This window comes from Tachyglossus aculeatus, chromosome 2 (assembly GCF_015852505.1).
Source record: "Tachyglossus aculeatus isolate mTacAcu1 chromosome 2, mTacAcu1.pri, whole genome shotgun sequence".
Classification (NCBI taxonomy): Eukaryota; Metazoa; Chordata; class Mammalia; order Monotremata; family Tachyglossidae; genus Tachyglossus; species Tachyglossus aculeatus.
This window is the reverse complement of record NC_052067.1, coordinates 26379509-26403776: the sequence shown is the minus strand read 5'-3', so window position 1 is coordinate 26403776 and position 24268 is coordinate 26379509. Positions and strand designations below refer to the sequence as shown.

Here is a 24268-nt window from a genome sequence, read left to right as displayed (position 1 = left end):
ATTTTATAAAATATAATATATAAAATATTATGTAAATATAATATATTATATTTATTATATATTTATATATATAAATAAAACTAACTACATAAGCTGTGTGGAACACTGAACACTGCCAGAAACATGGGTCATTTAATCATGTTATCCCTCTCATGTGACCTGCCTTGTAAATCCACTAGGGTAAATTTGGTATTTCACATGCAATTGCCAAGCCAGGAAAAATGATTAAGATAACAAAATCAGAAGTTCAAATCCAAAATTCACTGAAAATTTAGCACAAATGTCCATGATTATGAATTTACTCAGATGATCATTTGGTCATCTCATTTGATTTTGATAAGTTCATCAAAGAAACTGTAAATCAAATACATAAATATCAGTAATCTTAAAAAAGAGTTCCAAGTACATAGGTCAGTTTTTTAAAGACTTGTATCAATGGAAACAAACTTTAGAAAATATAGGCAATGGAATTTGTGCCTTAATTTTTGAACATTTTGGAGAGCTTTTTAACAATCAAATGTTGAGAATAACACAAAACTAAAATGAAATACGAGAACTCTAATTAAATAGTCTCGCTGTGGTACTAGTGGCTACAGTATTCGTTTTGTATACACTGTGTGCCAAGAACTGAACTACATGTATAATGGACACTTGTAACTGAACTCATATACTACTAAAGGTTTAAGCACCTACTTCGTGTTGATAGTGGAAGATGTCTAAAAATCAGAAAAATGTGACACTGTGGGAAAACGACCGGCAGGAATGGGGGGATGGAGGGGTGCTACACAAACCACTTATTGCTATCATCAATTCCTTTGCACTGGTTCTCAGGCCTCAATATCAGCCCCGAGGTTTAACTGCCAGATTAAATGGGAGATTTATTAATGAAAATAAATGAAAAAAAACCTGAAAACCTCCCTTCCAGAAAAGACACAATACTGAAACTAGATGAGTAATTACCTTTTGATGGTAACTGTCAATTTTTCAGGGTAGACACCTTCAGGCACAGGTTCATACACAGCCTCCACTATCTATAAACAAATAGGTGGAAAGAGAAAAATATTCCATTACATGGTATTTATGAAAGTATTTTATGATACATGTTTTCATCTGGAACAGTATGACAGGTATTCCACCAGTAGTTCAACATTATGAAAGTATTTTGACATAGATTTTTTTCAGAGAGATTGTCTCCTTACCCAGTAAAGAGATTAACGTAGATGAAGCAATTGTTAGGTAATGAGGAATAGTAGCCAAACGTGTGAAATGACCTCAAACCCTGGAAATAAATCACCTTTTACAGGTTTTTCCCCTTTTTTATGTTTTTCTGAATCTTTCCCATCATCTTTTCACTAATATTGCCCAGTGTTTTCTATCTTCTATCTATCTAATTTCCAGGTTCTGATTCTCTTATTTTTTCTCTATTCCCTCCTTTTACTTCGGATTCTCTCCCTCTTCTCCACTTCCAACCTCCCCCTGACAAATTTCCTCTTCTCCCTTCTTCTCTGGTCTGTGGAATGACTTCCATCCTAGCCAGCTTCATCAACTTGAAAGGCTTTCACCTACTCCTCCCTCTGATCCCTGTCACCCAACCCAGGCTCAATTTTATCCAGGGTACCAACAGCCAGGTCCACAACTCCCTGACTCACCCACTTCAACTCGCACCTCTACACAATCACACATGGATCGGGTCTTTAAGAGGCCCAACCACCAATCCAAAATTAGAGACCCTGTCTGGATTAATCATCTCTATTGGCACCAAGAATATAATAATAATAATAATAATGGTATTGTTAAGTGCTATGTGCCAAGCACTTTTCTAAATGCTGGGGTAGATACAAGGTAAGCAGGTTGTCCCACATGGGGCTCACAGTCTCAATCCCTATTTTCCAGATGATGTAACTAAGGCACAGAGAAGATAAATGACTTGCCCAAAGTCACACAGTGGCAGAGCTGGGATTAGAACCCATGACCTTCTGATTCGCAGGCCCGTGCTCTGTCCACTAAGCCATGGTTGAGAGCTGGAGACATGGGTTGTTGTTGTTTTTTTGACGGGGGGATTGTTTCTGCTGTACTTCCCCAACCTTTAGTACAATGCAGTGTACTTGGAAGGCAGAAAAAAAAGCCAACCTATACTCCTCCTATAGTTACTTCTAGACTGTGAGCCCGCTTTTCTAGACTGTGAGCTCTCTGTTGGGTAGGGACCATCTCTATATGTTGCCAACTTGTACTTCCCAAGCACTTAGTACAGTGCTCTGCACACAGTAAGCACTCAATAAATACAATGGAATGATTGAATGAATTACTACATTGTAACTGCCCTTTAGAAATCACCATTTTGATTTCCCTGGAAGCCTTCCAGAGCCTTCTCCAATTCCATTTCAGTCCAGAGCCAGGATCACTTTGCCCCATATTTTCACCAGACTACCATTGTTGAAATTCATGAATCTACATAATTGTGTGTATGTGTATTTATCTGTATGTTTCTGTGCTTGTATAAACCTATATTTTGTGAAGGGGTTTACAGGTCACAGTCTGTTGGCCACCATGGTTTGTCTTGGAATCACATTCAAACCAACCTCAGCCTCTCGCCTCACTCTCCTGACTGCTCTGCCCAATTATTCACAATTATTTAGAGACAGAACAGCTTTGGAGGAATGCATATTGACTGAAAAACCACTGCAACAAAATCCTAGTTAAGAGAATGTGCTAGGTCACAGGTAGACTTTGAACTCTGCTATGTGTTGTAGTTTATTAAAAGCAATCATAGCCCCATGAAAGACTTGTAAGGCAAATTGCTAAAGAATAATGACAGTGAAAATGCATTGCAGTAGAATGTGAGGTGTGAACATTAGAATGAGGAAAGGAAAAATTAAATGGGGGTGTTAACTTTGATATTTGAGTTTTCAAGTCACATTTCTCCTTTAAGCGTCCTTCTAAAAGGTGGTCTTTTTAGGAAAAAAAATAGTACATGGGAAAAAAACAGTGATCATTTGCTCTGGCAAACCTGCGTACTTTAGTTGCTAAGGAGAGCATATTGGTACTGTAGAATGGAGGATTTAGAGTCGCCATCTGATAAAGGATGCATCCTGCAGCCCAGACATCAGCCTTCTCTCCATATGGTTCACTTTTCACAACTTCGGGACTGAGTAAAAATAAATAAAATCAATACAAAGAAGCAAAAGCCAATCAAACGTGTTTTTTTTTTTTACCGAGAAGTGAATATGAAACAACTTTATTTAACGGTATTTATTAAACACTTACTGTGTGTCAAGCACTGTTCTAAGTGCTGGAGTTGATAATCAAGATGATCAGGCTGGGCACAGTCCCAGTCCCACATAAGGCTCACAGTCTCAGATGGAGGGAGGTTGATTGAATCCCCAGTTTACAGATAAGGAAACTGAGGCACAGAGCAGATCAGTGACTTGTCCGAGGTCATCCAGGAGACAAGTGGTGGAGCCAGGATTACAACCCAGGTTCTCTGACTCCAGGCCCATGATCTTTCCACTAGACTCACTTCTCAGAGTTTCAAACTCCCTCCTTCTATTTCTAAAAAGACTTCAAAACATACTTGTTCAGATGTTTTTCATGTTACAGGTAAGTCACTATTGGTAACATCACCTTGGAACTTAAAAGATACCTATTAATGACACTGAAGGACTTGCTATTTAGAAGAAATTTCAGGGTATGAATAGCACACACTTACAGTACCATGAGCCTAACTCAAGCAACTCCGGTTTGATCAATGTTTGAAAAACAGAAATATATTTCAGAGAGCAGGTAATCACAGGTGACTGACTTCTGAAAACACTAACAAAAGTTTTCTATTGTTTTTCATTGCAACAATTCTGATACTCATATAAAATATGGACTTTTTTAACTTTCAGAGATATTTTAATGACATAATGACTGCTAAGCTTAAATATGTAAAAAGGGAACAAAAATAAAAGGGCCTCCAATATCTTTGCAAATACAATGGAGAAGCTCTTAAAATGCCATGTGTTTACTGATTACCACTATCAAATTCCACATGGATTTAATTTTTTTCCATCTAGATTATATATGTCAATTATAATGACAGTTGAAAACTAAGTGTAGTTATTAAATAATGTCTATATCTGAAAGTAGAACAGAATTACAACCTCACATAAAGAGCTGCTTAGCTTTAGAGTGGTGTTTCTATGGGTTATCATTCTTAGATATTTGATGTCATTTTAGCAAAAAAGCAGTCACAGCATAAAGACTTTGTTTTTTTAGCAATCACTTTTAAACGTTATGCCTACAGAAAACATGAAAAGACGCAGGATGGGTCAAAACCCTTATCCAGTTTAAAAGAGATGGAACAAGCCTGTAAATTCATTGCTGGCTTAGAGCAGTGGATTTTCAGATTCTAATTAATTTCAGGTTCCTATTACTGAATAATAGCATCACATTTTTCAAGGGTATCTTTCTTCCAGAAAAACTGAACATTCTTAAAATCAAATGCCTTTTGTTAATTGAATCTGCCAGTAATCCGGCAGAGGCGTAATCAAACACCAGCAAAATAGTTGTGACTGCCAACCACCTTCTTGGAAAGGGAAGCTTTGTTCAGCTTATTGAATCAAATCCTTTAGCATTAGGCTTTGTGGTCATACTTCTATAGAGAGAATTGAGAGTATCTATATCTATAATTATAATAATATTAACAATAATAATGGTATTTCTTAAGCGCTTACTATGTGCTGATCACTGTTCTAAGCACTGATAATGGAATTTATTAAGTGCTTTCTATGTACCAAGCACTGTTCTAAGCGCTGAGGTAGATACAAGGTAATCAGGTTGCCCCATGCGGGGCTCACAGTCTTAATCTCTATTTTACAGATGAGGTAACTGTGGCAGAGAGAAGCTAAGTGACTTGCCAAAAGTCACACAGCTACTTTGCACACCAATAGCAATTAGTTTGTGTTTAACATCTGAAAAATATGGGGCATTCACTGCCCTAAATGTGAGCTTCCATTTCTAAGAACACATGGAGAGGCAGACAAAGATCATTTTTCATATACGAGAATAATGTGTATATTTGGCCATTTGGGTCCTCTTGTCTTTTCGCTAGGTTGTAAACTCTCTCAGGAGCAGGGACGGCATCTTTTATGGGAAGCACAATGTGGATAATCAGGCACCGTATCTAGAGATATCATAAAATCAGAGTCAACTTTATATCCCCTGGCTAGTAACTTAATCAGATCCTAAGTAATGGCAACCCTGGTCAGTAGCAAAACTAATCTAGTTGCAGATGGTTTGGGGGACTTGGTGTGACTGAATGATGGAGTTTTGGGCTAGCCTTCGATGCCTCAAGTGTGGTTTCTTGTTTTTACAGGCTACTACTCAGATGGGTGGGGTGCTTACAAGGACTGACAGAGGTGCATCTCTCAGAGATGTCTACATCAGCATTCTCTGCCTCCCTCCTTCCCTGAAGATGCTGGACACCAAACTAAAATAAACATCTCTGCCCGAGTGTAGCACTGTTTTATAAGATTTGGGACGAGCCTCCTTGCCCATTCTACTCTTCACTCTGCTTGTTATTCTCAAGCAATAATAGAAACAATCCTTAGCATATTGAACACAGATTTTCAAGATGGCAAATTTAAGACTTCTTTCCTATTTTTAAAGATAGGCCGAGCACAACTGTCGTGGGCAAGGATCACTACACCAGGTCTACCTGGCATGTGGCAAGCAAGAAGAGACTGGCTTTTTTCATCAGGTTATTTGGAAAGCAGGAGGAAGAACAAAATCAGTGATAGGAAAGCAAATATATCAGACCAAAAAACACTCTCTTTCTGGGAACACATTATGGAAATGGTGGACAGTTTTGCATCAATTGGTGCTCACAACAAAATCAGGAGAGAGCTAGATGAAGTATAATTACCCATAGATAGTAATGGTAGAGTGTATTCTCAAGAAACAAAAAACCCCCACATAAAACAAGATATTTTAGAAATAAAATATAAATGTTATGATGAATTTATTAAAATAGCACTGTAAAAATATGCCAAAAAGTAAGATAATACATGAAACAAATGTTTAGCTATGTGTACATTAAAGAATTGTCCTTAACAAAAACTTTGCATACTTTGATTCGATGCTCACCCAAATCCAGTTACTTCAACACATCTTATTTAACTGCCAGCCTTAAAAATCAACCCGAAACTTGATGGAAATGTCAAATGGAGGATTAAAACCCGTGCCCTCTACTAAAATTACAATACACCTCCGTATAGTCCTCTGAACGGAAAAGGCTTAGTGTGGACAACACTTTGGATCAATCAATGGTAAATCTTTGAGTGCTTATTGCATGCAGAGCACTGTACTATGTACTTGGGAGAGTACTGAACAACAGAGGAGCTTACGGTCCCTTGGAGGAACTTAGAGTTGGCTAACTTTCTGTGGGTGTAAATAGAGGAGGTGTGACAGAGGCGTACTAAACAGGGTTGATGGGCAGGTTGCAATCCCTATTACCCAGTGGTCATTTAAAGGCAGGCCATTAGTGAGGGAGTGGAGATAGGCCACAGCAGCTATGCATGAGCTACAATGCTGCCACTGCACAGCACCAGATGAGATGGAGGCCCTTTTCAAGGCATATTCATTCATTCATTCATTCAGTCATATTTGCTGAGAGCTTACTGTGTGCACAGCACTGACCTAAGCGCTTGGGAGAGTACCGTACATTCCCTGCCCACAATGAGCTTCCAGTCTAGAGGGATACAGGCATACATCAACGGGCATACAGCAATGGACAACAAGATCTGAAATCCCAGAGCCCCATGGTAGTTTGGGCTACCTCAGAGAGCCTCAAAACAGCAACGGAGTCTCAGGATCCAGCCCATCCCAGAACAATTCCTGATTTTAGGAATGTTTCAAAGGAGTCAGACCATCCCCCAGATGCATTCTCCCCTCATGCAGGGGAGACTAGCACACTTTATACCTGAGGAAGGCCCCCTGTAGCCTATCAGGCCCAGGATTCATTCATTTATTCACTCAATCATATTTATAGAGCACTTACTGTGTGCAGAGCACTGTACTAAGCGCTTGGGAAGTACAAGTTGGCAACATATAGAGACGGTCCCTACCCAACAACGGGCTCACAGTCTAGAAGGGATACCACCTGACTTGGGCAATCTAGTTATATTGCTGGACTCATTACAAATGAAGGCTAACCAGCTCATTTTTAGCACACTGAGTGTGGTCCTAACCTGTCTGATAGTTTTCCAAGTAAAGCAGAAGCAAGCTCACTCAATATGGAGAAGTGAAGTGGAAACACAGGAGGCTTTCTTTCATTCTGCAGCTTCAGAGGGCACGTGGCAACTCAAGATACTTTATAAATCCTACCTATTGTCAAACTGTTCTCCCCATTTTACAGGTGGAGAAATAGAGGCAGAAAAGTTTAATTGTAACAACCAAAGTAATAAGCAGCTGTGAAAAGATCAGAGGTTACCAGATGTACTACTGGGCATTCACATCACTTCTCTCTAACCTCCTCGTTTACAAAAGAAGTGAATTTATAAATACCCAGCTGAAATTTTAAGAGCTATATTCTATTATTAGTCCATTAGAAGAAGAGGTTAAGGGCTAAAATGGATTAATTTGGTACAATATCAACCAGAAATGAAGAAAAAACCAAAGTTTTAGACAGGGATTTGAAAACTATAATTGAAAAAATATCTTACTGATAATATATGAGTGGAGAGTCCGGGAATTGATATTCAGAGACCTCACAAAAGAAATTGCTTCCTTTTGTTAGGAAGCACCAGTGTCAGGAAATAACTATTAAAATAACCCTCCAAATTTTGGGACATTGTAGGGTTCTCTGGAGATATTTCAATAAAAGAAACTAATTCTCCATGCAATATTTGCTGCATTTGCTAAAGATAGAGATGGGATTATGTAGCCCATCGAGGTATATTAATTCTGAGTCTATTAAATAGTTCATTAGATACTCAGGAACTAGGTTATCAAACTCATCTACCTATACCGTTTTTTTCCCCTACATTTAACAGAATCAAATTCTCAGTGGCACAGAAAAAGAAAATTATTTGCTGGAAGGAAGGAAAAGAGATAGATCAGATTCAGGACTCAGAAACCCTCTCTATGGATAACACAATCTCCAGTATGAAAGGTCAGTCAAACTACGGGGCAATTTTCATGTAATGTGGATGAAATTCCAATTAAATCGTGTCCCTCTACAATCGATCCACCTCCTGAACTGGCTGCCCTGAAGATCTGCCAGGCACTGTTTAACTGAACTGGGGAGACTTTTGCGGAGACACACTTTCAGGGGTGCCCCAGATGTTTACCTTTTCTGAAGAGACTAATTATATACCTCCAGGTGTCAAATCCATCTCATCATATTCGGTGATTATCCATTAGAAAGATGCCACTGAGGACAAGAATGCTTCCTACATGCTACAATTCAAACCCACCTGGGCTGGGCAGCAGCAGCATGGGAGAGAGTTGAGGGCAGAGACTCAAGTTTACTGCACAGAAGGAGGCAATGGTAAACCACTTCTGCATTTTTACCAAGAAAAGCTCAAGTTTACTGCAAGGAAGGAGGCAATGGTAAACCACTTCCATATCTTTACCAAGAGAAGTCTAGGGAAACACTACCAGAGCAATTGCAGATGGAGGTGGGGCGCTCTGTGAGAGATGTGTCCACAGCATCATTATGGGTTGCAGACGACTCGACAGCATAGGACAAGCTGTAAGCGATAATGGCATTATAAATCACGCAGTGCATGATCAACCCCAAATTTTTAAATGTCACAGTAACACTAGATGATAAAATTTATATGAATTTTATTATAATGTGCATTCATTAAGGTTATTTTGGGGGACCAAGGCAACATAAATATGCTAAACACCATTCATGCTATGCAAGCTTGGCATTCTTTTCCAGGGCTATCAGCATTATCTTGTCTTCTCATGGGACAACCAAAATGAGGCTGAAGTCATCTTGTATTAAAATAGCTTAGCAATCATACTGATATGATGCGGGTGGGCAGCGTACCCAAAGGCAGGGCCAGAGCTGAAGTCCAGGGGTGGTGCCCTGGAACTCTGCACCCTCACAGTTGCTGGTGGGAGCAACAGGGGGGATTAGGATGGTCATCAGCATAAGATGGCAGTGGTCATTTCCAGTGTCCTAATTTCATTCTCTGCTCATGGTTGCTATGGGAAATCTAGGAAAAACCTTATTATACAAGCTCTATTTGTTTTTACAGAGGTAAGTGGGATGACATGTTGGGATGTGACATACAGTGATGGTCTTACTGCACAAGTCAAGTCCAGTGCACCCATTCCGAGCCACATTATAAGTACCTCATAACTCACAACATATTGGTTCAGATATCGCACTATAAGGAGACAGGTACCAAGGATATGATGGATGTTTTTGGTCCAGGAAGAAATAAGCTACTCAGAAAATGAAAAATACCATTCAACGAGGTTAAAATTTACAATAGGTTAATTTTATGGAAACAGGGCAAAGGATTGAGGAAACTGAATCGATGATTCGCATTACACATTTTGGATAGAAGGCTGTTAAGGAACGATGGAACAGATAGCTCGGATGTTGAATGAAATGGTGTGCATTTCTGTGTGGCACTGATCAAAGCATGCTTACTATGTTTACTGTTGAAATAATTTCCTATTCTGGAAAGCAAAAAAATTGAATTTTGTAGATGCATTTTGCCTATGTAGATGATAAGCTTCATTCCAGAACATGTCTATCTTTCTTTATTTCCCCTACCCACTCCCAGAGGAGTGCTCTGAATGTATTTGTATGCTCAAATATTTGATGATGAGTTTCCACAACATTTTCCATATGGTTTCTAGATATGAATTTTAGTTTCAAAGAAATGTAAAAGCATATTTCTTAATAGCTAGAACAGAGATTTAATAGGATCTTATGATTGAGTCCTTAATCACTATTTATACAGGCCCACCCTTCTCCACATCCAACAAAAACTCCTCACTATTGGCTTTAAAGCAGTCCACCACCTTGCCCCCTCCAACCTCACCTTGCTTCTCTCCTTCTACAACCCGGTCCGCACTCTTCGGCCTTCTAGTTCTAATCTTCTCACTGTGCCTCCATCTCGCCTGTCTCGCCGACGACCCCTAGCCCATGTCCTGCCTTTGGCCTGGAACGCCCTCCCTCCTCAAATCCGACAATTTCTCTCCCCCTTTTCAAAGCCCTATTGGAGGCACATCTCCTCCAAGAGGCCTTTCCAGACTAAGCCCCATCTTTCCTCATCTCCCACTCCCTTCTGCATCACCCTGATTTGCTCGCTTTGCTCTTTCCCCCTCCCAGCCCCACAGCACTTAATGTAAATATCTGTAATTTATCTGTAGTGATGTCTGTCTCCCCCTTCTAGACTGTAAGCTCATTGTGGGCAGGGGATATGTCTGTTTATTGTTGTATTGTAATCAGTAAATACGACTGAAGGAATGAACTACTGATTGTTTAATTAACATTCTGGAAGAAGTGAAAACTCCTGAATCCCTTGAAGTCTCCAAATTGGAATTATCCATGACCTGGAAATGACACTACATAACTTACAGAACTGGAAACTGGACTTCAAACTGTAAGATCCTCCTATAATAATAATTGCGATATTTGTTAAGCACTTACTATGTGCCAGGCACTGTTCTAAGTGCTGGGGGAGATACAAATAATCGGGTTGGACATAGTCCCTATCCCACAAGGGGCTCACAGTCTTAATTCCCACTTTACAGATGAGGGAACTGAGGCACAGAAAAGTGAAATGACTTACCCAAGGTCATAGAGCAGATGAGTGGCAGAACTGGGATTAGAACCCACATCCTTCTGCCTCCCAGGCTTCTGTTCTCTCCACTAGGCCACAGTGTTTCTCTAGACTATAAGCTCCACAGGGGCAGGTACTGTACCTACCAACTCTGCCACAATGTACTTTCCCAAACACTTAGGGCAATGCTCTGCACACACAAGTAAGCACTCAATAAATATGACTGACTGGTGGAGCCAGTGAAAGCCACCCTCTGGCATACATGTTGGAAGTTGTCAATTTATGGTTACAGTAACAAAGACTAAGCATGCATAAGCAAATGGAGAAATGAAACTCACTTATTTGCAAGAACCTTCATTATTTTGTGGTCAAAAAATACATTTTTCCTCTTAAAATAATAGTTTATGTAGTTAAACATTTTAGATTTCTAATCTGGCTTTTGGCCTGCTGTAATGGTCACCTACATCTGACCCTTATCATCCATGTGTGGGAAGAGAAAATATAAAAACCTTGGAAACAGAAGGAGAGAAGCTTCATGGGAAAGGAAAACACCAGTTAGAAGGACAATGTTACAATCACATTCCCACAACCTGGAGGAAGTAAAACTATTCTGCGGGCTATTAAAGACGATAGAAAATCCTGGGAAACCTTTTTCCATACATTAACTTCATCTGTGTGGCCAGAGGGCCCCTCAACCCCAACACCCCATAAAAACAGAAGATGGAGGAAAATAATTCTATTAAATCTATATAGGATCATTTGCATTAGGTGCCAATCACTGACCTGCTGAACCCACTTGGATTAAACGAATCACAGGAAAAGGAGTGTGAGTGAACAAGTTTAGGAAATTAGAGTAAAATGGTACAAAAACAGAAGCAAGAAAATGGGATTTCCAGGCTTCAGGCAGGAAGCCTGGTCCTCCTCTGGGGACAATGAGCTGAGAGACCAGAGTTCAGAATAAGAGGAACTGAAGCTCTTGAGAAAGTGGCAAACCAAAGGTGGTATGCCCAGACAATCTCTAGTTAACCAACCCTAGGACTTCTAATGGAATAACAATAGTAATAAACAAATAATATTGGTGGTATTCGTTAAGTACTTACTATATTGAGAAGCAGCATGGTTTAGTGGAAAGAGCATGGGCTTGGGAGTCAGAAGGCATGGGTTCGAATCCCAGCTCTTTGACTTGTCAGCTGTGTGAGTCACTTAACTTCTCTGTGCCTCATTTACCTCATCTGTAAAATGGGGACTAAGACTGTGAGCCCCATGTGGGACAACCTGATAACTTTGCATCTACCCCAGCGCTTAGAACAGTGCTTGGCACATAGTAAGTGCTTAATGAATACCATCATTATTATTATTATTCTTATACTCCAAGCACAGTGCTAAGCACTGGGCTCACAGTGTAAGTAGGAGGGAGAACAGGCATTGAACCCCCAGTTTACAGATGAGGAAACAGAGGTGCAGAGAAGTTAAATGACTTGTGCAGGGTCACACAGCAGTAGATGGATGTGAATCCATTTAGGTGCTGTCCAGGAGAAGACTAGAGAGGTGCTAATCACATTTAATTTCCATTTGTTATCTAAATAAGAGTATTATCCTACATGTGCGCATTTTAAATGTGACACTTATTTACACTTACCTAATCATCCATTTGGTATTGGGAAGGTAAGTGGGACCCAAGTCCAGAGGAGAGGAGAAAGAGGAGGTAGAGTAGGAGGAAAGGGGGCTGGAGATGTCTCGGAGCTAGCACGGCAGGGGCACTAGGAAGCAGTTTGGAAGGGCTGCAACCCTCTAGTTCCACTGGCCTGGAGGGGAGTTATCATATTTGTCCAAATCAAATGGCTATTTTTGTGGAGGCTAACTTTTAAGTGTTCCTTTCTGGGGAAGTCCCTGTGCCTGGTAAGGGGGAAAACTCCGAGGGCTTTGAACTCAAGACTTGCCCAGGCAACCGAGCCCTTCAAAAATGACCCTGGGGTTTATCTAGAGAAGAAAAGACAAGACAGAGACCCCAACAAGTCACACCCATCCTGATCTTAGTGGCTCTTGACAATCATGGATGAAGTCCTGTCCATTGCATATTCCACAAGGACATCAAAAATCAAATCAATTTCAAAAAATGTCCTACCAAATTCAGAATGCTTTTTCCCCTGTACGTGAACAAAGTAGTTGGTTTAATAGTCACTGCAACTGGCTTTACAACTGACTGCAAATAGCAACCAGTGGCAAAAATCCTACGATGAGTCCTAAATCTGCAAATCATCATCAATCGTATTTATTGAGCGCTTACTATGCGCAGAGCACTGTACTAAGCGCTTGGGAAGTACAAATTGGCAACATATAGAGACAGTCCCTACCCAACAGTGGGCTCACAGTCTAAAAGATGAGTTATTACTCAATTATCCTGCCTCAAAGATGCTCAAAAGCTCACATTAAATTTTTTTCTAGGGAGTGATGCCCTGTGGAGAATGGACCAAGTCCTCTTCACACTAGGAATCTCCCTCCTGGAATGGGTGAACAGAGATCTAGAAAGTACATTCACTCATTCAAACCAACTCTGTGATTCATTGAAATTTGGACTGAGTAGCAGCCAATTTTAATTTGCCTTGGCGTTAATCATCCACCGTTAGATAAGAAAAATCCCAGAACATCACTCAGCCAATAAATATAATATTAACACTCTGGGATTTACAATTTAAGGAAAACATAGCTGGATGATAAGGAAAAGGAAAGTCAAAGTTCACAAAACACTATTGGTTGAACTGTTCACAACATATTGATTGACTACCATGAAGTTAATATTCTAAGGTTTCAGGCTTGATTACCAGTTTGGGTACCAAACAAAAAGAATATTTCATTTCTAAAAATGAACAGGGGAGCGTTCTGAGGAGAATAATGAAATATATTAAACCTGACATCTAGCAGCTTGGATTTGCAGAAATGGTTTGAAAATAAAGGCAGAAAATAAACCAGTTCATTTAATGAAAACTAAAAATATAACAGTACTGATTCCACACTTCTTTATGGTACAGGCATCAGTTGAATAAATGGTTTGATTTCTAGACTCTTTACCATCTTTCTCCATTTCTACTTTTTTATGATATTTGTTAAGAGCTTACTATGTGCCAAACACTGTTCAAAGCACTGAGGTAGATACAAGATAATCAGGTTGGACACATTCTCAGTCCCACACTGGGACTTACAGTCTTATGAGGGAGATTAGGTATTCATGCATTCATTCCTTCATTTATTAATTCAGTCGTATTTATTGAGCACTTACTGTGCGCAGAGCACTGTACTAAGCTCCTGGAAAGTACAATTCAGCAATAAAGAGAGACAATCCATCATTAATTTAACCACCAGTTCAATTCAACTAACAATTCAACCAACTTTCTTCAGTTCAGAGAAGACAGAAGCCAGACTGTATATGGTCGAAGAAGGGAGCTGTAAAAGAGAAAAGACAAGGGTATATACTAGCCATTTGAAAAAATTGGGCAGAAATTGGAGCAGAGAGAATAGGGAGATAGCTGAAGGGTGCAAGGGATCCAGAGAGGAATTTTTAAGTGTAGGAAAGAAGTGTGCTTGAAAGTAAAGGGGAAAAATCCATTAGAGGGTGAGCAGTTGAGAATGGCAGTCAGGATGGGAAGAAGAATAGGTGCAAATGTTTTTAAAAGGTAAGAGTCAGAGGGATGGAGTCAGAGGTATGGGATGAAGGAATAGATTTTGAGAACATTAATACATGGCCAGGATAGATGACAGTAGAGATGCCAATGAGGGAGTTGGGGGATGGGAGGGAACCTTAGAGACTTCATGTCTGATAGCTTCAATTTCGCCAACAAAATTATTGGCAGAAGCAAGAGATGGGGGTAGTGGGAGCACTGTGAGCACTGAGGAGGGAACAGGGTATGTATCTGTAATATTGTTGTATTGTACTCTCCCAAGTGTTGTATTGTACTCTCCCAACTCTTCCAGTTCAGTGCCCTGCACACAGGAAGTACTCAAAAAGTAGGATTCATTAATTGATTGGAAATTTGGAGTAATTAGTGGGGGTGATGGACAAAGGAGTAAATGACAAAGAAAAAGTAAAGTTGTTGAGCAGATATTAGCAGAAGTCATCCTGGTACTGGATCTGAATCCCCACTTTGTACATGAGAACTTAAATTAAGTGACTTTCCCAAGGTCACGCAGCAGACAAGTGGCAGATCCAGGATTAGAACCCAGGTCCTCTGACTCCCAGACGCATGCTCTTTCCACTAGGCCATGCTGATCCTCAACTTTCTTCCCCAGTTATTCCCCAATTGGCATTCCTCATTCCGCCCACGTTCACCTTCTAACTGTAACTCGCTTGACTTTTCCCACCTTTCTGGTATAATTCACTCTCGCTCCCACTATTCCCCAGCCTGAAATTCATCTCTCTGGCAAAGCCTCACTTTTCCCCAATTCACCATGCTCTACCCATCTTCAAAGCCCTCCTACCATTTTTGGAGCAACTACTGAATTTTAAATACTACACCTAACACTTGGGAGAGTATGATCGTAGCCAGGCACACACTCCTTCTGCTTAAGGAGTCCATAATCTAATGAGAGAGATGGACAAATACAGTGCAAGGCAGAGGAAGAACACAAGCACATGAAGTTGAAATGGCAAAACAAACAATTTAAGTCTACTAAGTACATGAAAACATAAAAATATAAATATGTACAAAGGTTCTGGAGAGAGTCTCTAAGTATGCACTTGCCAAGGGTAGATGACGATATAAAATCACTGAGGTCCCTTCTCCAGGAAGGAAACTGATCACTAAGAAGTCTTCTCTGATTTAATACCCAAGTCATTTCCACTCAACATCACCTTTAGGCACTTGCTTATATTGCATTCGTATCTCAACACATACATCCCTACGAGACTGTGAGCCCTCGTGGGTCAGGGACTGTATCCAACACAATTTGCCTGTATCCACCCCAGTGCTTAGTAAAGTGCCTGGCACATAGTAAGCGCTTGACAAATACCAGAATTATTGTTATTATTATGGGGTTATTTAGACCTTGAGCCCCATGTGGCATAAGGACTGGGTCCAACTTTATGATAATAATAATAATGATGGAGTTCATTAAGCGCTTACTGTGTGCAAAGCACTGTTCTAAGAGCTGGGGAGGTTACAAAGTGATCTGGTTATCCCACAGGGGGCTCACAATCTTAATCCCCATTTTACAGATGAGGTAACTGAGGCACAGAGAAGTGAAGTGACTTGCCCAAAGTCACAGAGCTGACAAGTGGTGGAGTCAGAATTTGAACCCGTGACCTCTGACTCCAAAGCCCATGCTCTTTCCACTGAGCCACACTGCTTCTCACTGGGGTTGATGAACCAACCCCAATCTACCCCAACATTTAGAGCAGTGATTGACACCCAGTGTGTTTAACAAATACCATAATGATGATGAAATTAATAATAATTATTATTATTTTATTTTACTTGTAAAAAATAAAAATGTCAGGCTAATACATTTTTTGAAATCAAGGGTACAGTAACAGATCTATGAGGAAAGAATAATGGAATTAAACTTTCAGAACAGAAGACAGAAGAATTATAGCACAGTTTTCACATTCAAGATGGATTCATTATATACTGGATGGTGACTGGCTGTTTTCCATCTCCATAGGCTTAAATTTCAGGCAAGGGATATACTTTCTGACCATAGAAGCTGTGCAACAGGTAGAGAACAGGTACTCAAACTCCTTCCCCATAGAAAAATTGGACAGAACTTCGTCTAAGCCAATGTAGATCCAGTCACACCTAGAAAAAATGGACTATATAACCTAATAACCTAATACATAATGGACTACAGGCCTTCTAGCATATTTACAGAAGTCACTCCAGTCCTAAGATTTCAGCAATGATGACCGGGAGTTAGCAGCAAATGCGATGGGGAGTTTGGGGATTAAATAAATGCATTCAGACCATTTCCTATCTTCAAACAAACCATTAAATGATGTAACTACTTTCAGCCCCTGCTGAAACCAAATTAGAAACCAAAGCCTCAAAGTAAAATGAGCTACATCTAACTGAAACCCTGTTCGCATTTGGTTTTCGGCAGATTTGTTCTTCCTCTTTAAATACAGCTAATACACACCTCAGTAGAAAATATTTTTGTATTCTAAGAAAATACCACCGGCACTTTAAATTCAAGGGCATAACTATACAAAATAACCTAATTATTGGCTTTTTTTTAAAAGAAGGATAAAACACCTCAATTACAATATGTAATTGTATAAGCCTTTCTTCTAAGTGGAAAGACATATATAAAGACTGTCATTCTAAAATGGCCCAGCACTAAAAGAGTAATCCATAAATTCCCAATTAAAGGCAGAAAATCCTGTATAAACAAGCTCATCAGGAGCTACAGGCTTTCTAGCATATTTATTCTTTTTGCCATTATAGCTGACACAACTATGAGCTTTCTGTCCCGGAAGCAATAATAGCCATTGTAGATCAAACAAACACACGCCAAATCCTGAGGCTCAGACCCCTTGAGATGTGGCTGGAGTTCAGGTTGGTGAGCCCAAAAGAAAGTAGGGTTGTTCAGAGAGGACAGGGGATGGGGGAAGGAATAATACGTACAAAGCAATGTCTAGACACCCCAGAAGCTGGGCGGTTATAGGGCTTTATCGAGTAGTCAAAGTCCAGATCACTTCTTCAGAGTCTTTTTAACCATCTTCGACAAAATTATTATTTCTACTTGCATCCTCAAAAGTTTAGCAAATATACATATAACTGTAAAGACCCTCTTGGGCTATAATACATTTTCATTACATGTTTTGCTCATGACAAGTTGGGAGGATTAGGGAATGGATTTCTTACAACATGAGTCTGCCCTGATAAAACATGCTCAACAAGTTGCTGCAACTAGATTTGGTGTAAGAAGAAACAGCCATGTGTATGGGAGAGCACGGGTCTGGGAGCTAGAGGACCTGAGTGCTAATTCCGGCTCTGCCAGTTGCCTGCTGTATGACCTTGGGGAAGTCACTTAACTTCTCTTTGCCTCAGTTTCCTCAACGATAAAAGGAGGATTCAAAACCTCTCCTCCCTCCTATTTAGACTGTGAGCCCCACATGGGACAGAGGCTGGGTCTGATCTGATTAACTTGTATGTACCCCAGCATTTGGAATGGTGCTTAACACATAGTAAGTGCTTAAATACCATAAATTAAAGAAAATAATGGTGCTGCTATACTTCCCAGAATCTGCCTCAGTCTTACCGTACTAAAGCAATGCGTTCTTTGTTTCTTGGTATTTTTGCAACTTTACAATGAATGGCAAAGACGTAAAGCATTTATACTAGTGATGTACATAACAACAATATAGGAATTTAAATGAAAAATGTTAGTCTGGATGATATCTTTGAATTATCTATCCCTTAACCCTTAATCAAGGGTTACTACAATGTAACTAACATGAGGCTTTTCAGGAATACAACTCGTGCATTTTAAAACTCCTTGTATTTGTAATTCCCTACATGAGTACACACGTTTATTACAAGAAGTGTTATATTTTGCACTCTAATTCAACAATTACTTTTCATTCATGTTTTCATACCCTTAACTGTCAAATACAGCTTATTTTGACATTTTATTATTTGTTTTTACTTGGGATGTTTTTACTCATCCAAATGGATGCATAATGTTCCAAATTACTTGCAACTATTATTCTAGTGTTTCAAAAGAAAGCAAAATGCACTACCTCAAAAGGCCAAAATTGGATTCTCTTATGAAGGAATTGTGCAATTTTTCCTCCTAGGATTCTAATAGGCATTCCAAACGTTCACTGCATATGGCATGTATTTCGATGCATACTTTACAATTTTATTATCATCTCAAAATGCTCCCCCTGATCTCTTTAAATACCACAGAGGACTCAGTGTTGCTAGATTTTGATCAATTTACAAATTATATTCACATTAATAGACTTGACTGCAAGCTCAAGACTGTAAGGTGGTTATGGGCAGGGAATGTGTCTACCAACCCTATTATATTGTACTCTCTCATGCTTAGTACAGTGCTCTGCACACAGTAAGTGTGGAATAAATATGATTTATTAATATTCTCCCCAGATAAAATGAAAATAGAGTTGATGATAATAGAAAACATTTTTCCCTTCCTCGCAGGTGCCAGTCATTATTCCTTTCCAAGTTTCTTATTGTTCGCTTCACATTCTTTCTTCTGTTTTCCAATTAATTATAATTCATAATAAGAATTATGGTATTCATTTGTTCATTCAATCATATTTATTGAGCACTTACTGTGTGCAGAGCACTGTACTAAGCACTTGGTATTTGTTAAGCACCAAGCACTGTTCTAGGTGCTGGGAATTCATCCATTCTTCCATTACTATTCTCCTTCCTCTACCTCCTTCCTTTTTGGCTCTGACCCTTTCCTCCAGCTCTCTCCCATTTCTTTTCTATCATCACTCAATCCCATCACTAAGTGATTAACATACATACTTACCGAGTTCTGTTCTTGCTTTCTGGGCTGTCCTGTCAAACAATCAATCAAGACTTACTGCGTGCAGAGCACTGTACTAAACACTTAGAAGAGCTCAATACATTAGAATTGGTAGACATGATCCCTGCCCTCAAGGGAGAGACAGACGTTAAAGTAAAATACAGAAGGAGGAAGCAGCAGAATATAAAAATGTGTACATAAGAATTGTGGGGGTGAGGGTGGAGTGAGCAAAGGTCTGATGGAGGTACAGACCCAACTGCAGAGGTGACACAGACGGAAGGGAGAATAGATTAGTCATGGAAGACTTCGTGGAGGAGATACAACTTTAGTAGGGCTTTGAAGTCTGTCAGATATGAAGAGGGAGGGAGTGAGCAGGGTTGGCAGTGAGAGAGATGAGCTGAAGCTGCAGTAAGTAGGTTGGCATGATAGGAACGAAGTGTGCAGTCTGGGATGTAGTGGGAGAGAAGCGAGTAAGATAAGGAGGAGAAGAACTGATCGATTGACTTAAAGGGTTTCTGTTTGATGCACAGATGAATGGCAAACTTGGAGGTTTTTGAGGAGTGGAGAGATGTGCAGAATGATATTTTAGAAAAATGAGCTTTAGGTAAGGACTGAAGCTGGGAAAGGCCGGAAACTGATGCAGTAGTCGAGGCGGGAGATATATAATTATTTTGATAAATAAGTAATGGTATTTGTTAAGCGTTTCCTATGTGCACTAACCTCTGGGGGTAGACAGAAGATAATCAGGTCCCACATAGGGCTGAGTCTGAGTCGGAAGGAGAACAGGTATTGAATCCCCATTTTGCAGATGAGGGAACTGAGGCACAGAAAAGTGAAGTAACTTGCTCAAGGTCACCCAGCAGACAAGTGGTGGTGGAGCCGGGATATAATAAGCGCATGGATTAACATTGCAGTTTGGATGAAGGTAGAGATGTAGTGAAGGTCTCACAGACAGGATATGATGACAGGCTGAATATGAGGGTTGATTTAGCTGATTTAGAGCCCTGCTGACAATTCCCCTTTGGAGGGAAGTGATGTATTAAAGGTACTCAAATTTCAGATGTCGTTAGCTGCCATCTGACTGTTCCTTAGGTGACATTTAGAATAAATGTTAAAACACAGCTCGTGACTCGTTAGATGGACGTAATGTCTTAGGAACCATTCAAATGCAACTTAGAAGGAAACTAGGCAGAGCTTTACTTTGGAAGTCGAACTTCCACAAAAGCTATTTCCCGCTCTAAAACAGCAGATATCCTCACTCCATCTTTTCACTGCTTCTACCACCAGTTCTTCGAGCAATATGATGTTAGTGAGACTTCTCCACATCACGCTACCAGGGCAGTCTCTAGACCAAGTGTGACAAAAAGCACAGGGCTGAGAGTTGGGAGACCTGGGATTCAGTCCCCGTTCTGCACTTGCCTGCAGAACTTGTGCAGTTCTGGCAAGTCACTAGTACTCGGGATTTCGGTTCCTTCATTTGTAAAATAGGGCTAAAATATCTGCTCTTCCTCCCTCTTAGACTGTGAGCCCCATTTGGGGCTAGGACCATGTCAGATCCGATTATCATGTCTCTAGTGCCTGGAACATAATAAGTGATTCATTTGAGAAATGCAATGTATTTTAATGCTTGCTCCTCCTACAGTGAGATTCTGACTCAGATAATGGTAGTGGCAAAATATACCTAATTAGACATTTACCTGTCATATGTTTTCATTCCATCTTTCTCTTCCTCTAGACTGTAAGCTCAGTATGGGCAGAAAACATGTTTACTAATTCTGTTGAATTGTACTCTCCCAAGCACTTAATACAGTGTTCTGCACATAGTAAATTCTCAATATTTATGATTGATTGATTCATCCTTTTCAGCCCCACCCTGACAAATAGATGAACTCTCAGTGCTAGAAATATTATCTTTAAAAATAAGGAACAGCAAATAAGTGACTGTAAGCTTGTTGTGGCCAGCGATGTATCTACCAACTCTCTTGTATTTTCCCAGTGTACAACACTGCACACAGTAGGTGCTCAAAAAACACCATTAATTGATTGATGTGTGTGTGTACCTATGCAAAGCATATTTAAAAGGCAGATTTCAAAAATACCCATGTGAGAAAGTGTAGAGGGCATTGTTTGAAAAATAGGGGGAAAAGGGTTAAGAAAAGATTCAGGAGACTTAAAATGAGAAATTGTTCTCAGTCAGGGAACTGAGAAGGAGCAGGGTCTAGCGGAAAGACCAGGGGTCTGGAATTCATTTACTCATTCATTCAATCATATTTATTGAGCACTTACTGTGTGCAAAGCACTGTACTAAACACTTGCGATAGTGAAATAAAACAATACCACAACAGACACATTCCCTGCCCACAATGAGCTCACAGTCTAAAGGGGGAGAAAGACATTAATATACTCAAATACATAAATAAATAAGTCAGAGGACCACTAGACTATGAGCTCTATAAAACTATAAGATAGACAGGGCACATGTCTGTTAATTCTATTGAACTGTACTCTGCCAAGTGCTTAGTACAGCAGTCTGCACATAGTATGTGCTCAACAAACACCATTGATTGATTGATCTGGGTTCTTATCCCGGCTCCACCATTTGTCTGCTGTGCGATGTAAGATAATCCAGTTAACTTTTTTGTGCCTCATCTTTCTGATGTGTAAAATCGGGATTAAATGCCTGGTTGCCCTCCCACATAGATCATGAGTCCCAAGCAGGATAAGCACTGTCTCCGATCTTAATATCTTGTATCAATCAATCACGGGTATTTGAGTGCTTACGATGTTCAGAGCACTTACTAAGCGCTTGGCAGAGTACAGATCAATAGAATTGGCAGACAGGTTCCCTTCCCACAACAAGCTTCCCACAACTCCAGTACTGTGCTGAGCACAGAGTAAGTGCTTAACGAATACCATAATTTTATTATTCTCATTGTTATTACTTACAATAATAATGAGGATAATAATATTAATTATTACTAAGCCAGAATAAGTATTACTAATACTAGTAAACTACTAATATTAGTAATAATTATTACCTCTGCTAATAATAATAAAATGAATCTGTCCTACTTGAGTCTCATTAATAAAGTTAACAGTAAAACTCACAATAAGAAGCAACGGGAAACAAAAGGTGGGTGAAGAAAGGCTGCAATATTCATTCATTCAATCGTGTTTATTGAGCACTTACTGTGTGCAGAGCACTGTACGAAGCGCTTGGAAGGTACACTTTGGCAACAGAATTGCAACAGAATAGGCAATACCCTAATCCCATAAATAAAGGAATATAGAAAACAGGTTTGGTTCCTCCTCTTTCCTTTGACAGAGTTCTAGTCGGTGTCTCTGAAAATTAGGAAGAAACAACTGCCTAGATATAATCCATTTTTAATGATTTAAAAGAGGCGAAAGAAATGCCACCTATCAAGCAGAGGATAAATTCTAAAAAAGTAAGCCCTCAACAAATGGTTATAAATTGCAGAGATTCTGAGGTTGTCCTTCAAATCGTATTTCCACACTAGTGAATATTCATTCATTCATTCAATTGTATTTATTGAGCGCTCACTATGTGCAAAGCACTGTACTTAGCGCTTGGGAGAGTACAATATAACAACTAACAGACACATTCCTGCCCACAATGAGCTCACAGCCTAGAGGGAGGGAAAGACATTAATATAAAAAAAAGAAATAAATAGGTAGATAAATAAATAGTAAATATATTTCAATAATGGAATTATTGAAGATTATGGCTCACACCTATCAGTGAGTTCACATATGATTGATTGATTTTTTAAAAAGCAGAAAACATGAATTCTGCCTATTGATCAAGGTATGAGTCATATTTTTGTTAAATAATCAGAGTCCCATCTACATTTTAAAACCTCTGTCACAGAAACTTGATACTACCATATTAGTAATTTGTAACTTAATTGGCAGTGTTGGCTGTTAATCCAAAGTATGTCAAATACTTCTCATTGAAATTTGTTTGAATTTTATAGAATTTTTTTTTAGCCTTGATTGACACAAACCTGTTGGCTTGCACTGAAATGCTTAAAATTATTACAGTGTGTATAATTTCCTATGATTCCTGAAACAATGGCCTTAGTCTTCACTGATTTTTCTTTTTCCTGCTTGACTTTTCTCCTGCCACTCCCACATGTTCTCAAAAACTTAGGGTCTGCTGCAACTTCTCTGAATTTTTTTTTAAGGATTTTTTTCACTGCAGAAAGATTAGTTTCACCAATAGTATTTTGCAGCAAGCAATCTTCTGGGAAAGCTCCAGTGCATCAGAAAACTCGGTCCCCTAGACATCTGTTCGGCTGCTCAGCGATCACATATAGGTCCTGCTTAAAACCCATTCTCCCATACAAGTGCTCGATCAAACTAATATTTCACTCAAAATATATCGTACACACCACTTCCTGGATAGTCTCCTATTGATGTGGGAACGTCTCCTGCTATCCCAGTTATTTTAGTGATTTACCATGGGCACCCTTTTGGCAGACCAAAACTACTACTGGTCTAAAACTGCTGGTCTAAAAATCTATGTTCTATAAGGGTGAGTGAATCTTTGAGGTAGAAGGGATATTTATAGCATATAGCATTAATATTGGTTTTTACTAAGGACAGTCAACAACTAGCCACAGTTTATTATGAATTTCTTCCAATATGAAGTCATATGTATGGACACTACAACCACATAAAATTATCACTATCTGATAAGTAAACCCCCTAAGAATGGAAATACTGAATTTGAAGACAGCACTGTTCATGGTGCTATATCCAGAGCCTGACATCCCATCCTTTTAGAGAAGCAGCGTGGTTCAGTGGAAAGAGCCCAGGCTTTGGAGTCAGAGGTCATGGGTTCAAATTCCGACCCCACCACTTTTAATCCATTGACTCAGTCGTATTTATTGAGCGCTTACTGTGTGCAGAGCACTGCACTAAGCACTCAGGAAGTACAAGTTGGCAACATATTTGTCAGC

General features: G+C 39.6%; 1 protein-coding gene across 2 annotated transcripts in view; it reads right to left on the bottom strand.

The window, feature by feature from the left end:
• Positions 1-24268, bottom strand: part of NEK10 (NIMA related kinase 10) — a 134989-nt gene that overhangs the window by 40216 nt on the left and 70505 nt on the right. For both annotated transcript variants that reach the window (XM_038770266.1, XM_038770259.1), the window contains exons 24-25: positions 3016-3145; positions 961-1031 (exon numbers count right to left, since the gene is read on the bottom strand). In XM_038770266.1, the coding sequence (XP_038626194.1) occupies positions 961-1031; positions 3016-3145 (201 nt within the window). The remainder of the gene's footprint in view (positions 1-960; positions 1032-3015; positions 3146-24268) is intronic.